This window comes from Sitophilus oryzae, unplaced genomic scaffold, assembly GCF_002938485.1.
Source record: "Sitophilus oryzae breed Bouriz unplaced genomic scaffold, Soryzae_2.0 scaffold_1396_pilon_pilon, whole genome shotgun sequence".
Classification (NCBI taxonomy): domain Eukaryota; kingdom Metazoa; phylum Arthropoda; class Insecta; order Coleoptera; family Curculionidae; genus Sitophilus; species Sitophilus oryzae.
The window spans coordinates 13,600,944-13,628,697 of NW_022146055.1; the positions used below are offsets into that span (position 1 = coordinate 13,600,944).

At 31.7% G+C, this 27,754-nt stretch overlaps 1 protein-coding gene across 1 annotated transcript in view; it reads left to right on the plus strand.

Annotated features, from left to right (window-relative positions):
* The window catches only part of LOC115875784 (sn1-specific diacylglycerol lipase alpha), a 172,300-nt gene that overhangs the window by 107,187 nt on the left and 37,359 nt on the right, over positions 1-27,754 (plus strand). Inside the window, exons 4-10 of the mRNA XM_030891288.1 lie at positions 317-418; positions 4,234-4,408; positions 10,605-10,709; positions 21,561-21,780; positions 23,625-23,820; positions 25,962-26,197; positions 26,265-26,478. Coding sequence (XP_030747148.1) covers positions 317-418; positions 4,234-4,408; positions 10,605-10,709; positions 21,561-21,780; positions 23,625-23,820; positions 25,962-26,197; positions 26,265-26,478 — 1,248 coding nt within the window. The remainder of the gene's footprint in view (positions 1-316; positions 419-4,233; positions 4,409-10,604; positions 10,710-21,560; positions 21,781-23,624; positions 23,821-25,961; positions 26,198-26,264; positions 26,479-27,754) is intronic.

A 27,754-nucleotide genomic window follows, 5' to 3' on the forward strand; every position in this document is an offset into this window, starting at 1 on the left:
ACATCCGGTTGGTAGGATCTGAGCCATTTACTCAATCTCCAGTTAGCTGCGGCTCTGCTTGAGATTGAGTAAGTACTGGCTTGACTTTTATAAAATGGGGTTCAAATATTTGATCTCCCGTCCATTAAAATCTCGAATTTCAAAAGAGATTTTAAAGCGAAACCCTGCTTATCGACCCAGGACACACAAACTAAATATTGGTGTGTGTTTAAATAATAGAAATATTTTATTTAGAGTCAAAAACCTTTTTATATTTTAAAAAGTATTGATAATAAAATTGTTGTTACAAAGTTCTAAATAACTTTTTAATTTACAGCTGTGATGATCATCGAGGCTGGCTGGCTCTCAGCTGGAGTAGCTTGGTTGATGAATTATTATGTCGACTGCCCTGTTGACAACGCTAAAGAGACTGTATTAGGTAAAACACGAGCGGATATAGTATAATTCTAATAATTCACAACTAGTTAATTAGCAAATTCTGTATATTTGTATGGAATTCGCCAACAAAGTTACGCCAATAAAGTCAAAATATGTTCCTAGTTGTGCCATTGTAATAACTAAGAAATCTCAACTTAATAGATGTATTAAGTTTGATATTATTGATCTAAGATTTAATGAAAATTTAAATATAATTATTTGAAACCGAACCTTTATAGTCTAAGAGATAGAAAGTATTTTAAGAAAGCTGGCTCTTTGATATATCTTTTACTATGCTCTCTGGAACAGCCTGCGACCCGTCTGGCTGCCGATACCCGTTGCGTTAACTACTACGCATCGGAAGAAGATCCTATATTTTTTTTAATTTAGTTCTATAAATTCTAGTATTGAATGTAAATCGAACATGTCTCCATAGCGTAGTGCGTAGAGTTTCCGATTTCTCACTACGAACAGAGGATTCAGAGTTCGAATCCGCGTCAGGGCAAAAACTTTTTTATTTTTTTTTCGATTATATTCTGATAGTAAAGTATTAAATAATTCTGGTGATTCAAAAAAAAACAAATATTGAATACTTTACTATCAGATTATAAACGAAAATATGTTTCCTCGCTTGATAGGCGGAATCTCTACGCGCTGAGCTATGGAGATTCGGTCGGTTTATATTTAATACTAGAATTTAAAGGACTAATAAAAATATAGGATTTCTTTCAATGCACAGTAGGGAACGCACCGTTTACCAGCAGCTAGACGGGCCGCATACTCTTCTATGTAAGTTAACACTAGACCGTCTGTGATGTCTATCTACCCCCAACACCGGAAGTAAAAAACTATTTAAAAAATATTTAAATATTATTAAAGGAACAGTTTTATGACATATCCAAATTTTATTTGGACTATTTTTTTAATATTACTTATTTTACACTGCTTCAATATTAATTTTTCAAATTGGCAATAAGCTTTTTTAACCCATAAAAACCAAACAAAAAGTAAAAAATATTCAATTCGTCTTTGAAAACATAGGAAATTCCATGCAAATTTTGAACTGTCCAAATATTGGATTTCCCTGGTAATGGTGATAGTAGGTGATTTGTCTTTATTACTTCATTTTAATGAATGAATTAATAGGACTGTACTGTATTTAGAACAAATATGGAATTATTATACGAGATGGGATTTATACCATTCATGCTATTATTATATTCAGTAGGCAATTTAAAATGTTATATACAGAGTGGTCCGAACTGTATTCCGGAAACTTCAGCAGCATATTGTGCAGATAAAAATAAGTAAAAAAGTTCGTTACAGTTGAGGGTTGAAACTTTTGGTGTTACACAGCAAAATAAAAACACTAATTCACCACAATACACCAAAACACTTTTACTTTTACACTGGACGAGTGTTTTGGTGTATTGTGGCGATTTAGCGTTTTTATTTTGCTAAAAAAGTTCGTATAAATGTATGTCCTAAAATGCTTAGTTTCGGAGATACAGGGTGTACAATTTTCATTTTTATTTCGATTTTTTTCAAATAATTTCTGAAGTAACGTCAATATTTCGATGAAAATTGGTGTCTGGGGGTTTTTTGACATAAGAAATTTGATTTTAATCCCAATACGACTCCTACTTGTAGAGGGCGCCACCTACATGTGTTTTAAATGTTTTGAAAAGTAATAAATTTTTGTCTGTACCTGTATAAAACTACTGAGTGAAAAAATATACATTTCTGTGATTTTTTACGTAAAAAATGTCTCTTGGTAAAAATCGCTACGAGCAACCGTTCTCAAGATGTTTAGAATGGCAATAGTCAATACATGTCATTATTGACAAAAAATAAACATTTTGAGTAGATAGTTATTTGACTGAAATGATAAATTTGGAAACTTTTTATTTTTTTAAATTAATCATAAATTTGTCTTCGAAAAAATGATAAAATAGTTTCTGTTGAACTTTTGGCACAAAACATTTCAAATTTATGATTTCAGTCTAATAGCTACTTAGTAAACATGTTTAATTTATGTCAATGATGACAGGTATTGATAATCTTGATTCCAAATATCTCAAGAACCATTACTCGTAGCGATTTTTACCAAGAAACGTTTTTTGTGTAAAAAACGTCACAAATGTATATTTTTTTACTCAGTAGTTTTATACAGGTACGGACTAAAAGTTATTACTCTCCAAACCAGTTAAAAAACATGTAGATGGCGCCCTCTACAAGAGAGTCATATTCACATCAAAATCAAATTTTTCATATCAAAAAACTTCCAGACACCAATTTTAATCCAAATATTGACATTACTTCAGAAATTATTAAGAAAACATACATTTATACGAACTTTTTTACTTATTTTTATCTGCACAATATGCTGCTGAAGTTTCCGGAATATAGTTCGGACCACTCTGTATATTGTCGTATATGACACAATAATTTCTATTTAAATAATTAATAAGATATTCTAATAAGCATACACACATCAATAATACACACAATCAGCTATTTATCTATTCTAATTTCTTTTATATTCAAAATTTTAAACAATAATGAAAGACAATTTCTCAGAAAGCTTTTTCATATTTTAATTGGTTTCTTAATTCTTTCAGAATCATACTTTAGATGCATTCTACGTTAATTTTCTTTGATATTTAGTAATTTTGATAAGTTGTACTTCACAGTACTGTTACTGCTTGAAACAAAAATGTTTGCTTTCTTTGTTATAAACTTTTACTTTTTTTATAAGTTTAGCTATTTTTTCTTTATTAAACAAATTCAGCTCTTTTAAAATTCTATATTATTTTTATGGTTTACACATAAATGATGCATTAATATAAAGAGATATGTAGAAACTATAAAAAGTACCGCTTTATATAACAGAAATAAAACTAAAACAGATAACTAAAGATAATTATTGTAATAGGAAATAAGAGATTAACATTTTTAACACTATCAATTTAGGAGCATTTTTTAAAGCTGTTTAGTATAACATCTTTTTCTATAGAGGGTGAGTCTTAAATGTGTGCAAATATTTTTAAGGCTGGTAGATCTCGATAAAAGAAGCAAATTTTTTCTTTACCGTTTTTAAAATAAGTCCAAAATAACGCAGTTATTTCACTTTGAATATAAAGAAATTGCTTAGGTTTTCAGAACCACTGGATGTTTTGGGGCTTTTGTTCCTCTAAATTTAATTTACTACCTATTATTATATATTACTACCCATATTATCAAGATATTGTGTTTTTTAACTAGAAAGTTAAAAAATCCAATTTTTTCACATATTAAGAAATTTTCACAAAAAATGAAAACACCGTTTCTGAGATCGAAATATACCACTTCTAAAAATATTTGCATTTATTTAAGACTCGCCTTATACAGGGTGTCCCAAAAATAAGTGCAAGTATTTATCTGGTAGTATAGCTCAACCCCAGAAACACGCCCATGGGTTTTTTTCACGCAAAAAAATTTTGAAAATTCGAATTTTTTGAAAAAAATTTTGGAAATTTTTTTAGAGTTTATTTAAAAAACATAGTTTCTTGATAATATGGTAGTAGATTAAATTTACAAGAAAGAAAATCCGAAAAGATCCAGTGGTTCTCAAAATTTTAACAAAAAATATTTTTTTGTGAAATTTTCAAAGTGAAATAACTCCGTTATTTTGGACTTATTTAAAAGACGATAAAGAGAAAATATGTTTCTTTTATCGAGATCTATCACCCCTTAAAATACTTACAATTATTTCTGGGACACCCTGTATAGATCATTTAGAAACATTAACACTTAATGTATTTTTACTTTCATTAGCAATGGTGGTGTTCAACTGGTGCATCTTATTATCAGTATTAATAACTGTGTGGTGTTGTTATGACACTGCAGGAAGATCCTGGGTGAAAATGAAAAAATATCAAAGGTCAATGAGGGAATCTGAATCGAAATTTCAATACAAGAGATCGGGCAGTACAAGAAACTGGAGACAGAGGTATGTTATAATATTTTATGTACCTAGAAACGCCATTGTTCTATTTGTTTAGAATACAATTTTTGTTTGTGTAAGAAATACATAGGTATGGGAATTATTTAAATTTTATTATACAGAGTTTTATGGATCAGAATATATTTTCCAAAAACATTTCTACCTAATTATATTTCTTAATAATTATCCGAAATATATGAGGCTACATTGCACAAGAGAAACTGTAGATTCATAGGCCTGCTACCAGTAGGTGCATAGTACACATACAAGGTATTCACAGAAATACTAAGTAACAGTAAAACTAGTCGCTGCATAACCACGAGAACAAGGAGGCTTTAGAAGCATCTTCAGCAAGACTGATCACATACTTCATGATTGATCACATACTAAGAGAAACTATAAGCTGAACAAAAGAATACGAACTTTCACTAGCCATGGCCTTTATAGGCTTTGAGAAGGCTTTCAATTATATCCTAAAGCAATAATAGAAGCCCTAGCGAAACAAGGTATTGACAGTCCTTATATAGAAATTGTCGCCAATATAAAGAAAGAGGCCAAAGCTAGAGTAATGATATATAAAACAACCCCAAAGTTACCAACTGGCAAAGGAGTATGACAGGGAGACGCGATATTCCCAAAACTGTTTACAGAAACACTAGAGGAAATCTTCCGCCAACTGGACTGGACCACCAAGGGATTAAAAATACATGGAGAATATCTTAACCATCTAAGATTCGCTGATGACATAGTCCTAATTGCCAATAGTTCCGAAGAACTACAAGCACAAATTAATGAACTAAATGCAGCCATCAATAAAGTAGGCCTCAAAATGAATTTAGCAAAAACTAAAGTAATGTATAATGAACTAGTAGACAGAAAAGACATTCTAATAATGAACATTCAAACACTGGAAATAGTAGGAGAATATATTTGGGACAACTAATACACAGCTCGCGATCTCTACTACCAGAAATCAACAAAAGAATTAAGTTAGCATGTAGGATGTATGGAAAAACTCAATCGTATTCAAATCTAGAATGCAACTTTATCTAAAGAAGAAAACATTCGTCTTAAGGGGGCGTCCAGACCAGATGAGCGAGCAGTAACGAGCGCGAGCAAACATTTATTCAAATTCGCTCGTGATTTCTGCTGCTCTCGAGCACATGATCAGCTTCCGTCCAGACCTAGCGATTATTTGTATGTTTGGCGTTGATCGGTGTGTGGCACTTATGAATATGAAGTGCCACACAATGCCGGAAAAAATGATTGCTTGTGCGTCTTTCATTGTATTTTATAAATTGTTAAAACGTCAAAAGAGAAAACGATTGCAGAGGAGATGGTGGAACATAACTCTTTTTAAAAATCGAGTTTCTCATGGTGGTAACAATTTACTAAACCAAACTATGTTGAAACAGAAGATTCTGGAAAATTTAAGAACTTTTGTCGGATGTCACTTACAGATTTTAATACCTTATTAGATTTAATTGACATAAAAATAATGAAAAGTGATACCAATTACCGAAAAGCAATTTCACCTAGAGGAAGTGTAACAATAGATCTTGTATTTTCAAATAAAACACTGGATTTCCCTCATAACTTCTTTATTACATTTTAGTACTTAAGATTACGACACAAACATGTATATCGTGCGAGCGCACGGTACCGACTGACTGCTGCGGACGCCTCACTCCCAATCTTATCTCCCGTAACATTCTATCGCCTCTGTCATAAAAACCATGCATTATGAATAATACAATCTGACATAATACATAAACCATAATTTAAGTTATTTTTTTTACCAAAGAACTTTAGTTTTTATCAATATGCTTCGAACATTTTATTAAACTATCGCAGTTGTCTTTAAAACAAAATATAGAAATATTAGAAATATTGATGATATTCTGATCCTCTTTGTTTAACAAGTACTTAGTCATATTTAATTCTTGGTATTTTCAATTAAAAAGAAAATTTTATCCTGTAAACATACAGGGTGCAATTTGAGTGTTTTTGCTTGAACTCTGTTGTGGTTAAATAGGAAATGATATTTACTCAATTGTTTTTAATAAGAAATTATTGAGTTTGGTTTGGTTTGGTTTGGTTTGGTTTGCAACATTCCATGAAAGCTGGAGGCAATGAAATTGATATCTGTACCTAACTGCTATTCATAAGTAATAAACATAAATTATTATTTTGTTTTTTTCTGATACTTTAGTATTGATGAACACTACAGATTGGAAATTATATTTTAATTTAATTAAATTCGATTTTTTTTAAATGCATTAAAAATTTTGTTAAATAAATAGTACAGAGTGAATAATGGTGTGATGACTTGAAAGGATACATATGATGGTTGAAATCAAGTTCCAACTATATAAGTATTAGGTAGTTGCTCAATTTGTTTCTATATAAAAGAAACAGATACTTCATATTCTTCTAAACTTCATATTCCAAATCGCTCAGCAAACTTATCATCTGTAAATGACTATACTCGGCTGTGCTACCAAAAGAGACACCTTGCTCTCTCTAGGGTTCTAGAATCTTGATAATATCTCCCAATTCATTTATAATTTTATAATTCATGAAGCACTTCAAGTATGTCTGACATGTCACTAAAACAGATTTCAATAAAAGAGATTAGCGAATAAATCATGGAACAAAATAATAATCATTCAAAAAGTGAAATCATATACTGTTTCCAAAGAGAACATTCAGAATAAATATTTTTTTTAGGAAGTAGAATGTTGTGAGGACATTGCATTTGACATTGCGTTCAATGCTAATTTATTTTATTTTTGTTGCAAAACAGTCTGATTTCTTATATTGATAAACTTTATTTTTTTTAATTGTTATTGTCTGAAGTTACAGCTTTTGGTATTTCAAACTTCCTATTTCTTTTTATTTATTTATTTTTTTTTGAGGCCGAACAAAAGTAATTATTTAAACTTTTTATTCCTCCGACACTCTATCTTCTGGTAAAATCCTGAAGGGCTTTACTAAAACCATAACATAAAATATAATCAACACAACACGAAATTAATTAAATGGTTTCTTTTAAACTCCTCTGTATAAATTGTTAAACATACAAAACAATTTTTTGTGCATACTAATTTCTTTTTACAAATCCAAACAAATATTATTGTGTTATGTAAAAAACTCTGTGTGTTTATCGACCTGTGTACGAACATTTTCTGTTATCAATTATCACCATATATTTTTTTGAAACATATTGTGTAACTCCTTTTATTTCTATTAACAGACTATTTTCAAGACCGTCCTGAAAATAATAATTAGTCCTTAATTATTTTAAAAAGAACGTTATATCTTTATAAGAAACAGAGAAATAATTTTTGAATCATAAACTTTATTAAAACAATAACTATTTTTAGACTATATCGGTCTATAATGTTTGTAGAGATTTATTTTTGCGATTATTTGTTCACAGTGTAAATTTAAACCTTGGTGATATTTTAAACCTTCATATTGTTTAATTTTATTCACTAGAAATGAATAGCCTTTACAAAATCAATTTAAATAATTTAGACATTAAACATTTGATTTTGCTTGTATCAAATTTGCAAAGAGATTATGCAAAAGATGCTTGTTTTTAATTTTAGTTAAAACATTTTTTTGTTATACAGGCTGCCCTATATTGATATCACTATCATTAATTGATCTGAACCTTTTATTTTATTTGATTCTTTTACAAATTCAATTTATTGGAATATTAATTTCAATAACGTCTTTAAAATCATAAACAAGCAACTAAAAATTTTATATTCGTAACTATGAAACATAAATTAACAATTAATTGATATCTGTGTACTTATCTTATTCGAATGTATCCTCTGAAGCTATATTTTCTCACTGCTTTAGTGTTTATGTCAACATGGTCAATCAAAAGACTTATTTTAGCAAACATAACTTGCAGTTTGCACCTTGCACATCGTAACAGCCTTGTCTTTTCCCATTTTTGAAGTAGGAGTGGATAAGCCAATTTCCAAATGTTCCTGTATGTACTATTATCCTTTTTATTCACTAACATTGCTGGCTTGTTACTTTATGGCTTTATGTCCTTTTCCAGCAACTTAACTTATGGATTCACACACAACATAGCATATTGGCACTTTTTAAACTCTTGTGGTACTTCTAGTAGTTCTATCCCACTTCTGATATGTAACAATAGATCTTGTATTTTCAAATAAAACACTGGATTTCCCTCATAACTTCTTTATTACATTTTAGTACTTAAGATTACGACACAAACACGTATATCGTGCGAGCGCACGGTACCGACTGACTGCTGCGGACGCCTCACTCCCAATCTTATCTCCCGTAACATTCTATCGCCTCTGTCTTAAAAACCATGCATTATGAATAATACAATCTGACATAATACATAAACCATAATTTGTTAATCATAACAATACACTATATAAACAAGGTACTCATAAAAAATCATAACAAAAGGTTAGCTATAACCTTACGGGTCTTGGCGATTTTTGTACTCCTCTGTTAATTCTAAAACAACTTCATTCGGCTATTCCATTTTTGATATTCGATCGCAAACGTGGTAAACAAAATCCCGTCCAAACCGAACGTGCAAATGCGCGAATTTTCTTTGATGTACCGACACGGCGTGGAACAGCATCGAGCGTGATCAAGCAATCATTCGCTCGCTCGCAGAGCCGTCCACATCAGTTAAGCGTTCCCCTAGAACATACCCGAATTCTTGCCGCTCCTGCTCGCTCATCTGGTCTGGACGCCCCTTAAGGCTAAGAGCATAGTGGAGCGACGAGGATAGCGGCGAGCAAGCAGCGGGATACCACGTCGAGCAAGCCTCGAGATGCTAAAACATAGTAGAGCGGCGAGGAATAGCGAGATACTTGTGCAAATTTATTATTTTCATTTGCTTATTGATAATTTAAAGTGTTAAAAGTGGCTAAAATTCTGGACAGTAGTGTCGCAAACATTTGGTTAGATGAAATTTTCAAAAACCGGAGAAAGTGTGGCAAGTTTTATAACCTTTACGAAAATTGTTTGCCACTTCATCTCATAACTTATCTAAAATTTACCGGTTATGGTGATTACTATCTTTCTGATCCCATAAAATCTCTCTTACAAATACTAAATCTATTAATTTTTGGGAATCTATCATTTTCTACAGCGCGACAGAGCGTCGAAAACAAAATTATTTGAATCGATCTCGCCGCTCGATCTAACCCCTCAAGCAGATCGCTTTACTATGTTCGCACGTACTTGTCTTCACAGGTTTGTTTTGGACGTGATGTCGCGCTGGTTGCTCACCGCTAGCCTCGTCGCTTCACTATGTTCTTAGCCTAATGTGTACTACATGGTGTACTAGTGTAAGTAGTACCAGTCATGACTTATGCATGCGAAACCTGGACATTGTAAGGAAACTGCAGGTCGCACAGCGGCCAATGGAATGGAATATGCTGGGAATAACCAAAAATACCGTAAAAGGATAGACTGGATACGATAAAAACCCACGTAATAGATGTCATCCACGGAATTAATTCCTCAATGGGCAGTGGCAATTTCATGGCAAATCGACTGGCAAGAAGGACGAACAACAGATGGACCAAATATTACAGCATGGTACCCACGAGGAATTAAGAGCCCTAGAAGAAGACCAAACCTGAGATCCCCAACAATAGACAAGCATGTGCAAGCAACTAAAAAGAGAGGTCTAAATATGTGAGGCAGGCTACACCATAATTAGAAATGGTTGGTTTGGCTGAAAATGATGACGACATTACAGAAAATTTTCAAAATGCAATTTTTATGTTTCGTTGATTTCCACAGGAATATAATGAGATTTTTAAGCCGAGGTGTGACTTATAAGAGTGCAGATTGAATTTAGCTAGTTCAAATGCTACTTACTTCTTTTCGGCATTGAATAGAATGACACCAATTATCTTAATACTATAAGGTTGAAAATACATTACCTCTTTCAGTTCCTCATCTTCACGCCCAAAAGTCATTTTGATTTTCTTGTGTCATTAAAATATCCTGTATTATTTATTATATGATTATTATTTTTCTAAAATTATAGTTAAGGAAGAATTAAACTCATGAAGTTACATATCGTGTATTCTGATCTGATATAGCCTGTGTAATTTAATATTTAATTACTATTTTATTTTTCAAAAATTTATCTACGAAGGTAATTTTCCGTTTGTAGTTTTGTTGAAAGCGGAACCAAAAAGTGTGAATGCTGTGAAAAACATGCCTTAACTTCAATAGTTCTTCATCGTTGTGACGTACCATTTTTTGTTATTTCGCGAATGTGAGTTGGTTTTTAGTTTGTAGTGTAGCAAGCTTTTCTTCTTGATCTAAGCCTTAACATTGTTGTTTTAATAAATTCTGTGAATTTTTTTTTGTTTTGTGATTATTCTGTTTGCTTTTGATTGCATATTGATATAATTTATGAGCTTTTAATTAACTAAATATGTATCTCTAAAGATATTTTGCACATAAACAAATTACACATTTCCATATATGCTTTAAATAATAATACTTAAATTTTCATACAACCAACTATAGCTTGCTTAATTAACTTATAGTAGTGCTCAAACATAACGTATAGAAGTTTAAGTCACTGAGAGTTTTTTGTTAAGAATTGTGTTCCACACTTTATCGGTTAAAGCTTAATGTTTAGACATTCATTATATACCGTATGATCGAAAAAAAAACGGCGGCAGCGATGGCTATGAAATGAAGATCGCTGTCATCGGCCGTCATTTCTGAGCCAACTGGACGCCATTTTTTCGATCATGTTCTTTAAAAAATAATACCGAATTATAAAAATAATTAATTAATTTACAAAAAACCTGTCACTTTTGGGCAATAATTATAAATATTAAACTTTTGAAATGGAAGCAGAAGTACAGAAAAATCAACAACGAAAGTAATGAAATATAAAAAAGGTAGAAAAGGGAAATAAGGAATTATCAATAAATTCGTATTAAAACAGAATAGATAAAATTGCTTGGAAAATACCACCATTTTAGAGCTTTGTGTATTATTAGTTCTTTATTTTACTTCCGTTTGCTTCGAATTTTCCACCTGATTTTTATAAAATCGCTGGAATTTTATCTACTTCGAACAGAAAATGGACTTAATTAAAATCTTGCTAATTTTGTTAAAATTTAATTTTGAATATAATGAATTTTCAATAAAGTCTTTGCTAGTATTCATTTTTACTTAGTTAGATAAGAACAATGTTCAAAAAAAAATCCGTATTGGATTTTTAATTGCCAAATAAAAACACTAAATCACCACAACACACCAAAACACTTTTACTTTTACACTGGACGCGCGTTTCGCTAACCATGTTAGCATCATCAGCAGATGATTATAAACTGAGTTTATAATCATCTGCTGTGTTTTGTGTGTATTGTAGTGATTTAGTGATTTTATTTTGCTGTGTAACACCAAAGGTTCCAACCCTCAACTGGATTTTTAATTGTTGAGTTATCAAAAGAATGTACGTATGGATTCTGTATAATAAAATAATTTGGATATAACAACTCTGAAATTAAAATAATCATTTTTATTGTACGACGACATATCGAAAATGTCACATAAAAATATTGCCAACATGGCAATTTTAAAGTATACAGGGACTATTTAAAAAATTACATTTTTATTGTATAAATCAAATTTAACAAAGCGAATGGAATAAAAGATAGGTATCTTGTTATTGAGCTGATTTTTCATAAACTTTTTCCGATTATTCAATAATAAAATAATTTCCTTTTGGTTGCGATCTCCTTAGGATAATCTGTGCCGAAAGAATACCACAAATTGATATTTTATACTACATTATTCCATATATTTCTTCATATACAGGGTGAGTCTTCGATAAGTGCAAATATTTTCAGGGCTGGTAAATATTGATGAAAGGAGCATATTTTCTCTATTCTCTTTATCCTCGATCTTTCAAAAAATTCCTAATTTATAATTTTTTTTCGCGAAAAACCTCCTAATTGTGTTCCTGAGCTCGAAATATGCTACCTCTAAAAATAGTTGCCCTGCAAAGACTCACCTTGTATATCTATTTTATACCAGAATTATAGCTATTATGGTGATTATTAGACGAAATATTAGAAAATTACAATTTCTTGATACAATATGAACTAATATTGTCGTGAACTACTATAAAAAGTGCTATTTTTCACTATATTATTTCATATATTTATACAAAATCAATATTTTACATCAGAATTATAGTTATTAAGTGCAATATACAGGGTGTTTCAAAACAAATGCGAAAAACTTCAGGGGGTGATTCCTTGTTCAAAATAAAGGGTAGTTTGCTTCATAAACGTTGGGTCAAAAGTCAACCATTAGGGAGATATCGCGGTACAAAGATGGTGGAAAAATAATGTTTTTATTTTTTATCTTGAAAACGAAAAGAGATAGACTAATAAAATTTTACGGAAGCATTACTGTTATGAAAACACACTTTCTGGTAATTTTTTCACTTTTTTAAAATGAGTGGAAGGGGTTGAAATAAACTACCCCTATCATTCTTGTTAACGAAATTTAAAGAAAAATCTTATCAAACACATGCAAAAAAATTAATTTGGATAGTTTAGTTTGTTTAGAAACTTTTTTATCTCTTGTATTTTTTTTGATAAAACTCACCGATTTGAAATTAAAAAATAAAATGTAAATGTTTATCACAAAATACATTTTCTGATAAAGAATCTAGTGGGCTGCTGTAATTTTTTTAGGAAAATATCTAGTCGGCCGCTGTTACTTTTTAGGATGTTCCTAATATTATTTTATTTGACATTACTCTACTGCAATACGTTATTATCTAGATGATTATTATTATCGTTATTATCACTAGATTCTTAATCTAAAAATGTTTTTTGTCCTGACATGTAATGCTTTACATTTTATTTTTTATTTCAAATCGGTGAGTTTTATCAAAAAAACACAAGAGATAAAAAGTTTCTAAACAAACTAAACTATCCAAATTAATTTTTGCATGTGTTTGATAAGATTTTTCTTTAAATTTCGTTAACAAAATGATAGGGGTAGTTTATTTCAACCCTTCCACTCATTTTAAAAGAGTGAAAAATTACCAGAAAGTGTGTTTTCATAACAGTAATGCTTCCATAAAATTTCATTAGTCTATCTCTTTTTGTTTTCAAAATAAAAAATAAAAACATTATTTTTCCGCCATCTTTGTACCGCGATATCTCCCTAATGGTTGACTTTTGACCCAACGTTTATAAAGCAAGCTGCCCTTTATTTTGAACAAGGAATCACCCCCTAAAGTTTTTCGCATTTGTTTTGAAACACCCTGTATATTATGATTGTTAGCTAAAATATTAGCTTTTTATGATAACTAACATCGTTTGTCATTAGCTTAAATAGAAATATAGGGGGGGGGAGGTCCCACAATTAGTGCGACAAACTGAAAGGGGTAGTAGAGGGCATCAAAACAAGTCATTTGAGTATAGCAACCCATTCCGGTATTATTAAAATGAGCGGAAAGAACTTGACTGGACGTGCATTAAGGCAAAGTTTACTAAATAATTCTAATTAAATTCCTAGGTCGTATACGTCGTTGAAAAATGTACGTCCATAGTACGTACATTGTACGACCATAGTACGTACATTGTACGTACTTTCGATCATTTTACGTCCTGTTTGGGTCCGGAACAAAACATAAAATGTACGTACCTGGAATGTACGTACATACGACGTACATAGTACGTACATTGCCACGTCCCAGTGACGTACCGGGGACGTACAGAGCGTTGGAAAATGTGCGTCCTCCTACATACTTGTACGTACCAGGGACCTGACTCGTCCCAACATTACGTACCAGGTACGTACATAGTACGTACCGTGGCTGTATGGGAAAAGAAATTGCAATCTGTGAATTTAATCTTGATTTACAATCAAGTTTTCATTATCTTATTGACTGACAATCAGAATACTAGGTAAAATAATTATATTTGTTTCTCTTTGTTGTCATTTTTACATAATTGTTTTTGCTTATATCTGTACTGTTTTTGATTACAGGTGTAAGAGTTAAAAGATTTTTTTGATTACAGATGTAAAACTTTTTCATCGATAGCAGTAAAAAAAAAACATTTGCTATAAATCCAAACCAAAGTAGCATTTGGACGTTATCTAACGTCGGGTACACGTCGCGTTCAATAAACCCGACGTCGGGTACCAACGTCGGTTCGACCGCCTGACGACCGTTATTTGCACCTAAATGGGGAATACAGATTCGGGTCGCCTCGACGTCGGTATCTGACCTAATAGGGAATGTAATTCTACCAATTACCAACGTCATATTACGTTGGATTTTAGTTACTTAACATTCGTCGCTAAGCACTTACGTTACGTTTGGTTTCATATTCGCTACCAAGAATACATAAAGACCTAACCAAACTACCTAATTACAAATGGCTTCATAATAACTCCTTGAATATAACTATAAGTGCCTACCTAATTTTATATTATAATAATTCTGAATCATTAATCAAGACATCAGTTTTGTCAACGGAAGTCACTTTTTTGATATATCTGATTAAAATACTCCGGAAAACAACGAGTGCCTTCAAAATTAGGTAGATTTATGAAATAAAAATATCTATAAAAAAGTAACTCGCAAAATATATTTTTTTTATTTTCTAGCTGGTTTAATCATAAAACTGTACTGTGGTTCCCCCCAAAATCAACCTTATCAATATTATTCTACTAGAAATCGGAATGTGAATATAAATTTTAAAAACAAAAAACGATTTTAAAATGGCTGACAATCGGATACTTGTTAAGAATAGCGGATTTCTGTGTCCGACTTAATATGAACTACTAATATACCAATTCCGACCGGGTTTCCAACATTAGTCGTCTCACACGACCGAAGTCATCAAACCGGACGACCGGCAATCGTATTATGACGTATATAATTCCAACGTGCGCCACGTAACCTCACTTTGCGTATCAGTGATTTGTGGATTTGTGCAACTATATTTTAGTTTTTGTTTTCTCCTTAAAAAATGGGCAGTCACTTTTTTAAGATAGTATATATACAAAATTTAAAAGAATTGGAACCAGTACCTCACATGTGGGAGGGGGATGGGGTCTGCTGGTTTCCTAAGCTTAAAAATGAAATTAAGATGCACCAGTGTAATGCAGCATCTCTTTCGGATAAAAATATTCGTGGGTGGAGGCAAGATATTACTACTACTATAATTATTTTGCAAAAGCCTCGACCTCTTTCTGTAAAATATAGATGAATGTCTAAATGCCTTTTTAGTGTTTTTTTAGGCATAATAAAAAAAAATTAAGTTTGTTTACAAAAACTTTTTATTAGGTTATGTTCATGATGTTCATTAGGTCGCAAATGCTACTTGGGTTGTATTTACGGACATAAATAGAGATACGTAAATTAGGTTATAAATATGAACATAAAATACAACAAAATATAATTTGACGTTACTTTAGGGATTATCAGTGAGACGTATCCTATTCGGACAACGGGTAGACGTCGGGCTAGTTCAAGTATATGTACGTCGTGCAAGCCAACATGGGAACGACGCGCGACGTTGGGAAATTAATAAAAATGGTACGTTGTTATTTTGTACGTCAACAGATCGTTGGATTTACCGACTCGGATCCAACGACGTCGCCTTTAATAGGAAAGCGACGTCACCGGTCGTATCACCAGCACCCGACCAAAATTTGCACAAAGTCTGACGTCGCTTCAGGTCAGATTTAGTTCGAAGTCAGATAGATGCTACTTGGGAATGATTCCTATATCTTGTTCATCCGGGGACATATACAGTATGTCCCCATCGGATTGTCTTTACAAAAGAAAACATTTTTTTTATTACTGACATTTACCAAATACTCCGAACCAATGGGCACCTACCCCAGTATCCTTCAGGCAGAAATTTACGCTATCGAAAAATGCGTACAATTTATCTTAGATAGGAACTATCGGAAACAGGAAATTGCCATCTTATCCGATAGTCAAGCAACACCAAACGCGATCAACGCAGTAACCATCAATTCGAAGTTGGTCAAAGAATGCCTAGAGAAGCTCAATAAATTAGGCAAAGAAAATAAAGTCCTCCTACTCTGGGTGCCTGCTTACCAATAGATAAAAGGCAATGAAAAAGCAAATTATCTAGCTAGGAAAGGAGCAACCACTCCACTAACTGGACCAGAACCGTTCTGTTTTCCAAGCGGGAACCAACTGAAAGCGGAACTGAAGAATCTGGAAGACTCCATCCGTAACTTGGAATGGGAATCCGGACTGCACACCCTACTATCAACAGCGAACAGGCGTGTTGAACATTTGTGTCTTCAACAGCAAAATAAAACACTAAATCACCATAAATACACCAAAACACTTTTACTTTTACACTGGACGCGCGTTTCTCTAACCATGTTAGCATCATCAGCAGATGATTAAAAACTAAACTTTTTTTTAGTCATCTGCTGATGATGCTAACATGGTTAGCGAAACGCGCGTCCAGTGTAAAAGTAAAAGTGTTTTGGTGTATTTATGGTGATTTAGTGTTTTATTTTGCTATTTGTCCAGTGTAAAAGTAAAAGTGTTAAAAAAAAGTTTAGTTTTTAATCATCTGCTGATGATGCTAACATGGTTAGCGAAATGCGCGTCCAGTGTAAAAGTAAAAGTGTTATGGTGTATTGTGGTGATTTAGTGTTTTATTTTACTGTGTAACAAAGGTTCCAACCCTCAACTGTAATCTTCAACAGAATGGACGGCACTTTGAGCAATTTTTGTAAATGTTTTGAATAAATAAAGCAACTTGAAATTTACGTTTCACTCCACCTCCTGCCAAAACGGCATATTTCCAGATATGGGTTCCTATACTCAAATCACTTGTTTTGATGCCCTCTACAACCCCTTTCAGTTTGCCGCACTAATTGTGGGACACCCTATTTATATCGAACTCGAAAAATATCGAATAATGCATTATTCGATATTTTTTCAGATAAAAAAAACGAGATTTAGTATTTTAGTATGTTTTTTATGTGACATAAATTAAAATTAATTGACGTATTTAATTGTTTTTGCTCACTTCCTGTTTCAACGGAAATGACTACAGCTTTTGATTTTTAAATGGCACCCGCGTTATAAGTATATAATAATAAAAAATGACATTCTAAATAGAGTGACATATAAATTGTCAATTTTTGACATTTTTGCGTATGGTTTATTTCAAATTGTAACATGAGGTTCATAGCGATAATTTGACTCGAAATACCAAGTGTGTTGTACCAAAGTATTCGCAAAAAAATACTTTTTCCAAAATATGCTAGCTACCCCTGTTGAAAAAATTGAGATATGATTAAAAATACGATTTGAGCATCTGAACAAGACACGAAAAGCCAGAACAGCCAGAACAAGACACGAAAAACATTAGAGGATCAAACCTATTTTTCCGAGGCTCCTTGATTAAACATTAGTGTTTTTAATACAGCCCTAGCACTCTAGATTGAAATTTAAAATACGATTTTTTTTAAGCTAAAATGTCAAAAGTTGACATACGATATATGTCATTCCATTCAAAGTGTCTTTTTCTATCGAATAAAGTAGATATATTCTGAGGGTGCCATTAAAAAATCAAAAGTTGTAGTCATTGCCGGTGAAACAGAAAGTGACCAAAAACAATTGCACACGTCAATCAATCCTAATTTATGTCAATCACTAAGTAACATACCAAATCTCGATTTTTTTTCTAAAGAAGTTATAGAGGTGAGCCACTTTCGAGACGCACTTTATTAATATTTAAATGTATTTTGTATTTAATGTATAGTTAATTTATTCACAAAGGAATTAATAATAATAATAATTGATTAGTTAGCCTGTTCACTGCACAGTTAACCGTTCACTGCACAATTTGATTAACTCCATTTTTTGGAAAATGTAAATCTTGTGTGTAAAACCACTTGGTATATTCCTAATTTTTAATATTTATACATTTTTCCAAACATTAGAGAAATAGTAAGATATGATGTTTGGAAAAATATTAAAATAATTAATAAAAAAGCTAGGTACCAAGTGGTTTTTATGATAAAATGTATTTTTTTAAAATCATTTTATATTTAAATGTATTTTTTTCATAAACTGGAGTTAATCGAATTGTGCAGTGAACGTTTTAATTGCTACTTATTAATTATATCCTTAAAATAAGTATAAAGCAATATAATATGAAAATATAAACATTGCCTTTAATACATTAACCTCATTTTAGATACTTTTTATAAGGATAGTGTATTTTGAGCTATCTTAGCAAAGTAGCTTTCAAAAATTGTTCTATATATTTATATATAAAGGACAGCTGGTTAAATCTGAAGCTTCGCAAAATGTCAAGAAACCTTTTAACCCAGTTATAAATGGGTTGAAAGTGTAATAAGAAGGCGCGGCCTTATCTGTAGTGTCGCGTGGCAATCCCTATTTTGCCATAAAATGATCCGGCAGAAGGATTTTTATTATAAACTCTTTCTCAAATCTAATTTTAAGGTCTAACTTGGGGATAGAATAACAGAAAATCAGGACAAAAAGAATTTATTGTTACACTTTAATTATTCTTATATATTTTTATTAAAGGATGTTTAATAATATTGAATATACATATATATTCAATAGTATGTTTAATAATATTGAATATACATATATATTCAATATTATTAAACATACATTAAATTGAGGGATTTCTGGCAAAAACCCCATTAGTCAATAAATGGGTAAAATGAGTTAATGGCGCTATCCCACAGTAATTTGTTAGTCATAACGTTTCTACCAAACGAACTCGGGAAAAGTGCTATAAGTCAGCCTGTGCATACGATCAAAAATACCGTAATTTCGCAAGGACCCCGCAAGTCACCAAGTCTTAACGGCAAAAACCCCTCTAGTCCGCTACTTGTTGTGGTTTGGTTGTTTGTCGTTCGTAATCGTTCGAACAGTTGCTAAGAGGACTTGGTTGTTTCCATGGTTTTTGCCAAAATTCCAGCAAAAACCCCACAAGTCAAACAAATTCACGCCCTTCCTAACTTAAAAATAAGAAAAAAATAAAGAAAACTAGTTTTCTGTAATTTCAGATTATAACCAGAGCTCACACAAAAAAAAGACAATTAAATTTAAATGAGAGCAAGATATACGTTTTTTTAGTTTTTCCAAATTTCGAAATATCTAACTAATGAGATTTTTGCCGGAAACCCCTCAATTGTTTTAGAAAAAAAAATAGTTACTATAAAAATGATAATCTTATATAGGCTTGATAGTACTGCCACCATTGGAGAATCCATTGAACAAATGAATATAGTTTGATATAATAATTATGTATAATTATGATTATACAGCGTCCGGCAACAGTCAGTCGGGCATCTGTAACTCCTAGAATAAAAAAGTTGGGAATTTTGTTAAGTGCAAACCTAAAGTATATGCTAGGATGTATTTCACGAAAATAGTTGAACTTCTACAGGGTGGCTTAATAAAGGGTGAGTGGATCCGGATTATTTTTTTAAATGGAACACCCTGTACATTATTGCATTTTTGGCTTCCTTGCTGATCACTTTACATAATCCTAAGATATAAGTAAATATATTTCGATAGTTTCAGAAATATTAATAAATAAATAAAAAATATTTGTTTTGCAGCCTTTCTTAAAAAAATTACTAAAAATACAAGAACTGTCCTGAAATCAAAACTATATTAGGTATTTACATTAAGGTGGTCTGTACTTACTTTGGTATAAATATCGTAATCTTAAATCCTACAGGATGCTAAAGCCTTTCTAAAATATAAAATATTTTTTTTTGTTTTTTTTTAATGTAACACCCTGTATATTATTTTTTTTATTAGATGGAGAATTAAAAAATTAACATATTTTGTAAGTATTTCAAAATTTCTAAGGTTTTTGCAGATATTCGCGATTTTAAATTTCATATGGCATTTTCCACAGTAAATTTTTATCAAAGCCACCCGTATTTTACTGTTGAAAGAGCCATTATAAAAAAGAAATAGTATAATAAACATATATATAGAAATACTACTGTATCTACGAAACCGTTAAAAATTTTGAAATCCTTTAAATACATTAAATGTTCATTTTTTAATTATCCATCTAGTAAAAAAATAATATACAGGGTGTTCCATTAAAAAAAACGAAGAAAAATTATTTTATATTAGAAAAATATATTTTATATTATTTATTATTTATATTTTATTTTAATTTATTTTTTATTAGGCTTAAAATTTTGAACATCCTGTATGATTTAAGATTACGATATTTATACCAAAGTAAGTACAGACCATCTTAAAGTAAATACCTAATATAGTTTTGATTTTAGGACAGTTCTTGTATTTTGAATATTTTTTTAAGAAAGGCTGCAAAACATTTCTGAAACTATCGAAATATATTTATTCATATCTTAGGATTATGTAAAATGATCAGAAACGAAGCTAAATATGCAATAATATACAGGGTGTTCCATTAAAAAAATATTCCGATCCACTCACACTTTTTTGAGCCACCCTGTAGAAGTTAAAATATTTTCCTGAAATACATCCTAGCACATACTTTAGTTATTCCCAAGTTTTTTATTCTAGGAGCTACAGATGCCCGAAGCACTATTGCCGTACCCTGTATATAGTTCTTGACATAAAATTATATGCGAGGCAATTTAATAATTAATAATGCAAAAAAAATTTGGTCTTTACACTTCAAACGTTTATATATACAGGGTGTCCGAATGTTCCAAGGATATAGAACCACTGCGTATTTTTGGAATCGCAATAAGTTCCTGGTAGTAGGTAAACTGTGTCCAATGAACTTATTTTGATTCCCAGAAAACGCAGTCCACGCATAGTAATACTATGTCCACGGAATATTGAGACACCCTATATATAAAAAAAATGAAACTGTGTTTGATTAATAATTAAAATAAATTTTAAACATTCACTAGCAACACTAAAATATTAACAATATTACTAATTGTTTACATAATTAAAAAAAAAGAAAATTGCTAATAAATCTACGAAAAATAGTTATGTTTTTTGCATAAGCCCAAATACTGGAAAGCTCAACATTTCTACTATTTAATAATGTTTATATTTTTCTTGTAGGAAAGTTCTGAGGGCTTACCAAGATAGCTGGCATAATAGATGTCGATTTTTGTTTTGTTGCTCTGCTCCTTCAGATCGCAATCGTAATTCCTTTGCCGATATCGCTCGATTGCTCTCAGATTTCTTTCGCGACTTGGATGTGGTGCCGTCTGACGTTATCGTTGGACTCGTTTTGTTGAGAAAATTCCAGAAAATTGAAAGAAAAGCTATTGTCGAACAGGTAAGTCCAACAATGTTAAAACTAACTAGGTACTTTTTTATTAAAAAAACCTCTTTTTTCTTAATTTTGCTTTATAGTTGAATGATTTTATAGATATACCAGTCAAATTAGGTAAAAAAAAGTCCCATCGGTGGAAAAAAATCCCACAGTTTTGAAAATGGTTTTAAATTATTCCACTCAACTTGGGCTGATATTGTGTCAAAAGTCCCCTAAGATAGACGATGAGCTCGAGGAGTGGGAAGGAGTTAAATGTCAATTTTTTCACTTTTTTGCTTATATCACGGAAACTATGACATCTACCGAAAAACGCTCTATATATAATCATAAAGCTGACACAATTCTCTATAAAAATGATTCTATACATTTTTGTTCCCGGACTTATGGTTTCCGAACTATGCCTTTTATAAATTTGGATACTAAATCAAATTGCATATTCTAAATCCGTACAAACACATTTCTTTTAATTGCACGTTTTTCATTCAAATAGCGTTCAAGAAATACGATATCCTGATTTTATAAGTATTAAATATAACTTTTAGTATATAGTGTGATTTTATAAATTTTAGACGTGATGCGTTCACATAAATCACTCTTTGACTGCGCAAGTTATTTGTTAACATGAATAATGTTTTCTGTTCATTTATTTTATTTTATATTTTTGTGTAATTAAAAGAATCAAAACCGACATTATGGACATAATATATTAAAGAAACAAAATAAATAATAATACATTTATAAAATAATAGTAAATTATTATGTTTGTGAATTAATTTTTGTGTCGGAAATAAGAAAAATTCATTCTTCATAATATTCTTCAATTCAAAAGTATTATACTAAAAATTAAAGCACCTTACCAAACTAAAATTCTCTCTAGAAAACGATGCCAGCTCTTCTCAAAAATCAAGTTCAGGCGTTATCCTACCGACTGCGCCACTTCAATTTTTAAAGCTATAAAACTTTGTTTATAAAGCTGTCTTAAAAATTTTGAATAGTTTTGAATCAAATTGTACCAGTAGGAGACCTAATTCTCTTAATATGACTGACCCGACAGACACATGTGTTTAAGAAAATGCCTAGTCAAAAAAATGTAGTTAAATTTATTTTTTTTACAATATATAGTTATCAATCATTGTTCCTATTTTCTGCTTTAAAGCTATCATACCGAATCATCTACAATTCAAATGTAAATGTAATTTTTTCTATAGCAACTGTTAAAACTGCCTTATATCTAATTCTATTCAAAAATAGTAGATAAAATAGTATTCAACCGCAAGGGTAGATTAAATGATACTTTAACAGCGAGGATAGGTTTAAAACTTTATTTTTTCTTGCACGTTTTTTAATTGCTTCCTTTTTTGAAAATTTTTGTATTCCTTTTCATAAGCTATTCGGGATTTAAATGGAATTAGTTTGGATATGGCGTTTGTCGCCTCAGCCGGAATATCTATTGGTAATTTACTTATTTCGTTTTGAGCCATTTCTGGCTCCAATTCAATCAGCAATCGACACGAAAGAGAATTACAAAATATTGACTCAAAACTAAAGAGACAGCTTTATTTATTTGTCAAATTACATAGAAACCAACGCCAACCCAGCACAATATTCGTCGAAAATTCCTCGAAATAATAATTTCTGAATAGTTTTTAAAACTTAACTCGCTATGGGAAAAATATTGTTTTATACATGACGATAAAATTGCATTATCGTCTCTCGAAGTTAATTCACTCGCGATTTCATCGCTCGCGAATTAATCTTTTCGGCCGACGATAAAATACAATTTTATGTATAAAAATAACTATTTTTATGTTTTTTAACCATTGAATAATGAATATTTTTATTCCCAGAGAAAAAATGACACTTACGAGTTCTTGTCAGGTGTTGCCATTACTCCACGGACGCAATTTCTTTCGCTCCACGAGGACGGCAACGATTTAGAACTTTTTCAAACTGTCATACATTATGCCCACTATGCTGTGAGAGCTTACGGATGGCCCGTTTACGTCATGATGAATAAAACTGGAGTCTGCCGCTTGTGTACCGGTAGGAAATCAATTTGTTATATAAACTGAAATTTGCATTTCATATGGCTTCTGGAAATTTGTATTCAGAATAGATTAGAATATGAAAACAGATTTACGCTTTTTTATTCACATTCGTTACGTATTTTTATTAACACAGTTTGATATAAATATAAAAATAAGATTATACATTATTCCGTAAATACATTTTTATTTTCATTATTTTTACACGTAATTTTCATTAATGTGGCTCAATTATATTTTTAAATAAGGTTTGTTTACGATTTTCCAGAACGCAAGTTATTCAGGGCGGCTCGTCAGGGTAAGCAAGGTAGGCGGCGCCTACCCTAAGATTTTGGCAGAATTTAAGCGATTTATTACATTACATTATTTACTATTAATGTTGGCAATACATAAAAATACTGTTAATACACGAAAGTGTGTTTTAATAATCAATATTATTTTAATATATAATAAAATTTGTGGTCTTGTATATTAACACTACCGCTGGCGTACGGTGACCGCTGACTGTGCCGCTGCCTTAGAAAACAAAATAATTTTGACCGTTGGAGTGCCTTTGTTCGGCTATTTCAGAGTCGCCTACTATCAGAGCTGATGCCCGACGTACGGCAGTCTTCTGTCTCTATCTAACCCATCGTGCGGTAGCGACGCGACGTAAGTCGGATTTGTATCATATTAAGGAGAAGTGTCTAGCCCTAGCAGGCAACTATTAAGCTTGACCAATCAGGTTGGTTAGCGTGGTTATTTGGAGTGTGTTAATTCATTGGTTTTTGTCAAAAACTCTAACGTGATTGGTCGGGCTTAATAGTTGCCTGCTAGGGCTAGACACAAGTTATTAGGGCGGGGCTTACGCGAAATCTCCGGTTGCCTTGGCATGAAGTCGTGGAGGCTCGGTAGGCTTTACCGATGTTAAGGGGATATTCGGGATATTTCATAAAGAGATATATCACATTTTGTTAAGGGGATATTTCATATGATTCATTATACGTAGCATTTAAAACTTTTATATGAAAATTCAAAAAACATTTAAAGCATATTGGAAACATTTTTCGGGCTTGTCCGAGATTATTAAAAATGATATAACCGGTTGTATTTCAGAACACGTCACAGAAATAAAAGAATCCGAAATAAGCGCGTTATTTTATTCGGTGCAAGAAGACGATACAACAGATATTACAGAAAAGTCTCTGTGCTATTTCAATTCGATAAGTTAATAAGAGCGGCTAAGTCAAATATCTTTGCGAATTTTATTTTATGAAATATTAGATATAATAGATAAAATAGATTAATAAAAACTATACTTGTACATTATGTCAGTCATTATGTCATTACGTTGAATGCTGTTATTTTTGCTTTAATTTTGTCCTAAATATTTTTGAGCTATGTTTTTAACCCAGAGATAACATATATTTACAAACTGGGCTAGGGTTATATGTAAATTAGAGGGGGGGGGGGGCAAATAGACGCAACTAAAATTTTGTCGCCTACCCAGTCACATGGGTTACGAGCCGCCACTGATGTTATTTGATATAATTTGAAAAAAATTATAACCTATAATAGGGCAAGAGTTTGACAAGTTTTAAAAATATTAAGTCCAGTTCAGACACATCTGCCTCCGTGCGTCATTCGTCGTTCCGTCATTCCAATTTTGTTGAAATATGATGTCATTTTTGAAATAAACCAATAAAACTGGTTAAAACATTTTTTTGTACATTTATGTAATAATAATAATAATAAATAGCGCTTTATTGTACAAAAAGCCAAAATAGCTTCATCGACAAAGCATTTAAAAAACAAACAAAAGCACAAAGATATACAAATAATAAAAGATTTAACCAATCATCATACAATTAAAAAAAATACGTCATTAAAATTACAAATAATAGAACATACATGGACATTGCAGAACACAAAAAAAACGCAACAATAAAAATTTGAAAAATTGTAAATCCTTGAAATTTTTAAAACTTTTTTGATGGCATCTTTGTGAACATCCTAAAGCGCAACTTTGCCCCAATTTAACCATGTTCGTATCTATTACGGTTTCCGAGACACCAATGCTCGTACCCCGAATTTGTGGCACCCTGTATAGAACTTAAAAATAATCTAGCACATATTATTGTAATATATATTTTTATTTAGGATTGCAGTGCTGTTGCATTCCCTGTCGTAAACGTTCAGAAGACGACGCCGAAGTGGTAGAAGATAACTGTTGTCAGTGCAACTTTGCAGCTTTGCAGAAACTAACCAAACTCGGTGATATAGAGATTATTTATGCTACTTACCACGTTGATGTGGGAGAGACACCCTTTTTTGTTGCGCTGGATTATGATAGAAAGAAGATTGTTATAAGCGTTCGAGGAACTCTGTCTATGAAGGTAGGACATTATCGAATATTTAAGTTGTTACAATCTATCTTTGACGCCCTGTGCAATTGACTATTAGGATATCCTGACGGACTTAAACGCTGAAAGTGAGACGATACCATTACATCCGCCTAGGGAGGAATGGACCGGCCATAAAGGAATGGTTCAAGCGGCCCAATATATTTTAGAAAAAATAGAACAAGAACAGTTGCTGGAACGTGCTAGATCCCGAAGGCCTGAGAGAGGAACAAAAGACTTTGATATTATTATAGTAGGACATTCTTTAGGAGCAGGTAAATTATTAATCATATGATGGCGCCTCTCATACGACGCGGAGTCTCCAAGGAGAACGATAGTTTGTATTTAAATGAAATTTTGTGAGCGTACGTAGGTTAATTTAGAGCACTTTTTAAAAATATAGAAAGTTATGTTTTTTGTAATGGAACACCCTATACGAAGGGCGGGCAAAGGTTAGTCTTGGGTCGAGATTTCCGTATGTAAGAAGAGTACAATGCGTTTATAACGTACTGAACAAAGAGGGAACAGTAAACACGTTGCCAAAGTTATGAAATAAACCGAGAAACTGTGGACATTGCTAAGAGACGTGGTAAGGGATATAGCAGATTTGTCGCAGTTGACCGGTCGATCCAATCAGTACCTCTGTCGGTACTTAAAGTTCTAGGGAAAGGTGTACATCATGCTTTCAGCTTTACGATTTAACTACGTCTCGTGATACTTTATTTGTTTATTTATTAACGAGTCGATGTAATTTTTCCTATAGCTTGAAAATTTTTAGGTGCAAGCTAGAAACACTTGCATTTTTGGTAAAAATAAGTGGAATTGAGTTGGTGTTCGACAGTAGTCGCGCTATTAGAACTGGATATCTCGAAATCGATTAGAAATAATTGATTGCAGTTTTTTCAAAAATTTTCTTAATATTTCTACTGTATTTTCTTCGTAGACAGTATGTGAAAATCTTTATCAATAAAAAATTACACGATTGCTGAAAATTGATATGCTCTAAAAGTAAATGGATGGGTTGTTTACAATTTTTGAATGAAAAAAAAACAACCTTATCGAATTTTTCTTATGTAAACATATTGTAAAAGATCTGATCTTTAAAATAAAAAAAAGTTTCAATATCTAAAGTGGTTCTTGAGTTCTTGAGGCTATTTGTTAAAAAGTTGAGTTTTTAAATTATCGCGATTAGTGACGTTTTCTCGTAATAAAAGAAAATGATACCCTAACGATATCCTTATAATTTCATTTCAGATACTCAGAACCATGTCTAATGATTTTATCTAGTTATCTTTTCGAAAATAAAGTCATTTAGAAATAACCGGTTTGCGATCGTGATTTTACTTTACTTGATAGGGAAAGGAGTACCGGCAACACCGCAACAGCACACCGTTGCATTTCTCTCACTCCGACTTAATAAGATCCCTATAATATATGCGACTTACATCCACACATGTAAAGTCCGACCCAAAAGTAACAGTTGCCAGCACGGTATATTAATTGATTTTTGACTTATAGGTGAGAGGCTTAAAAAATAAAGGTGAGTTTTAT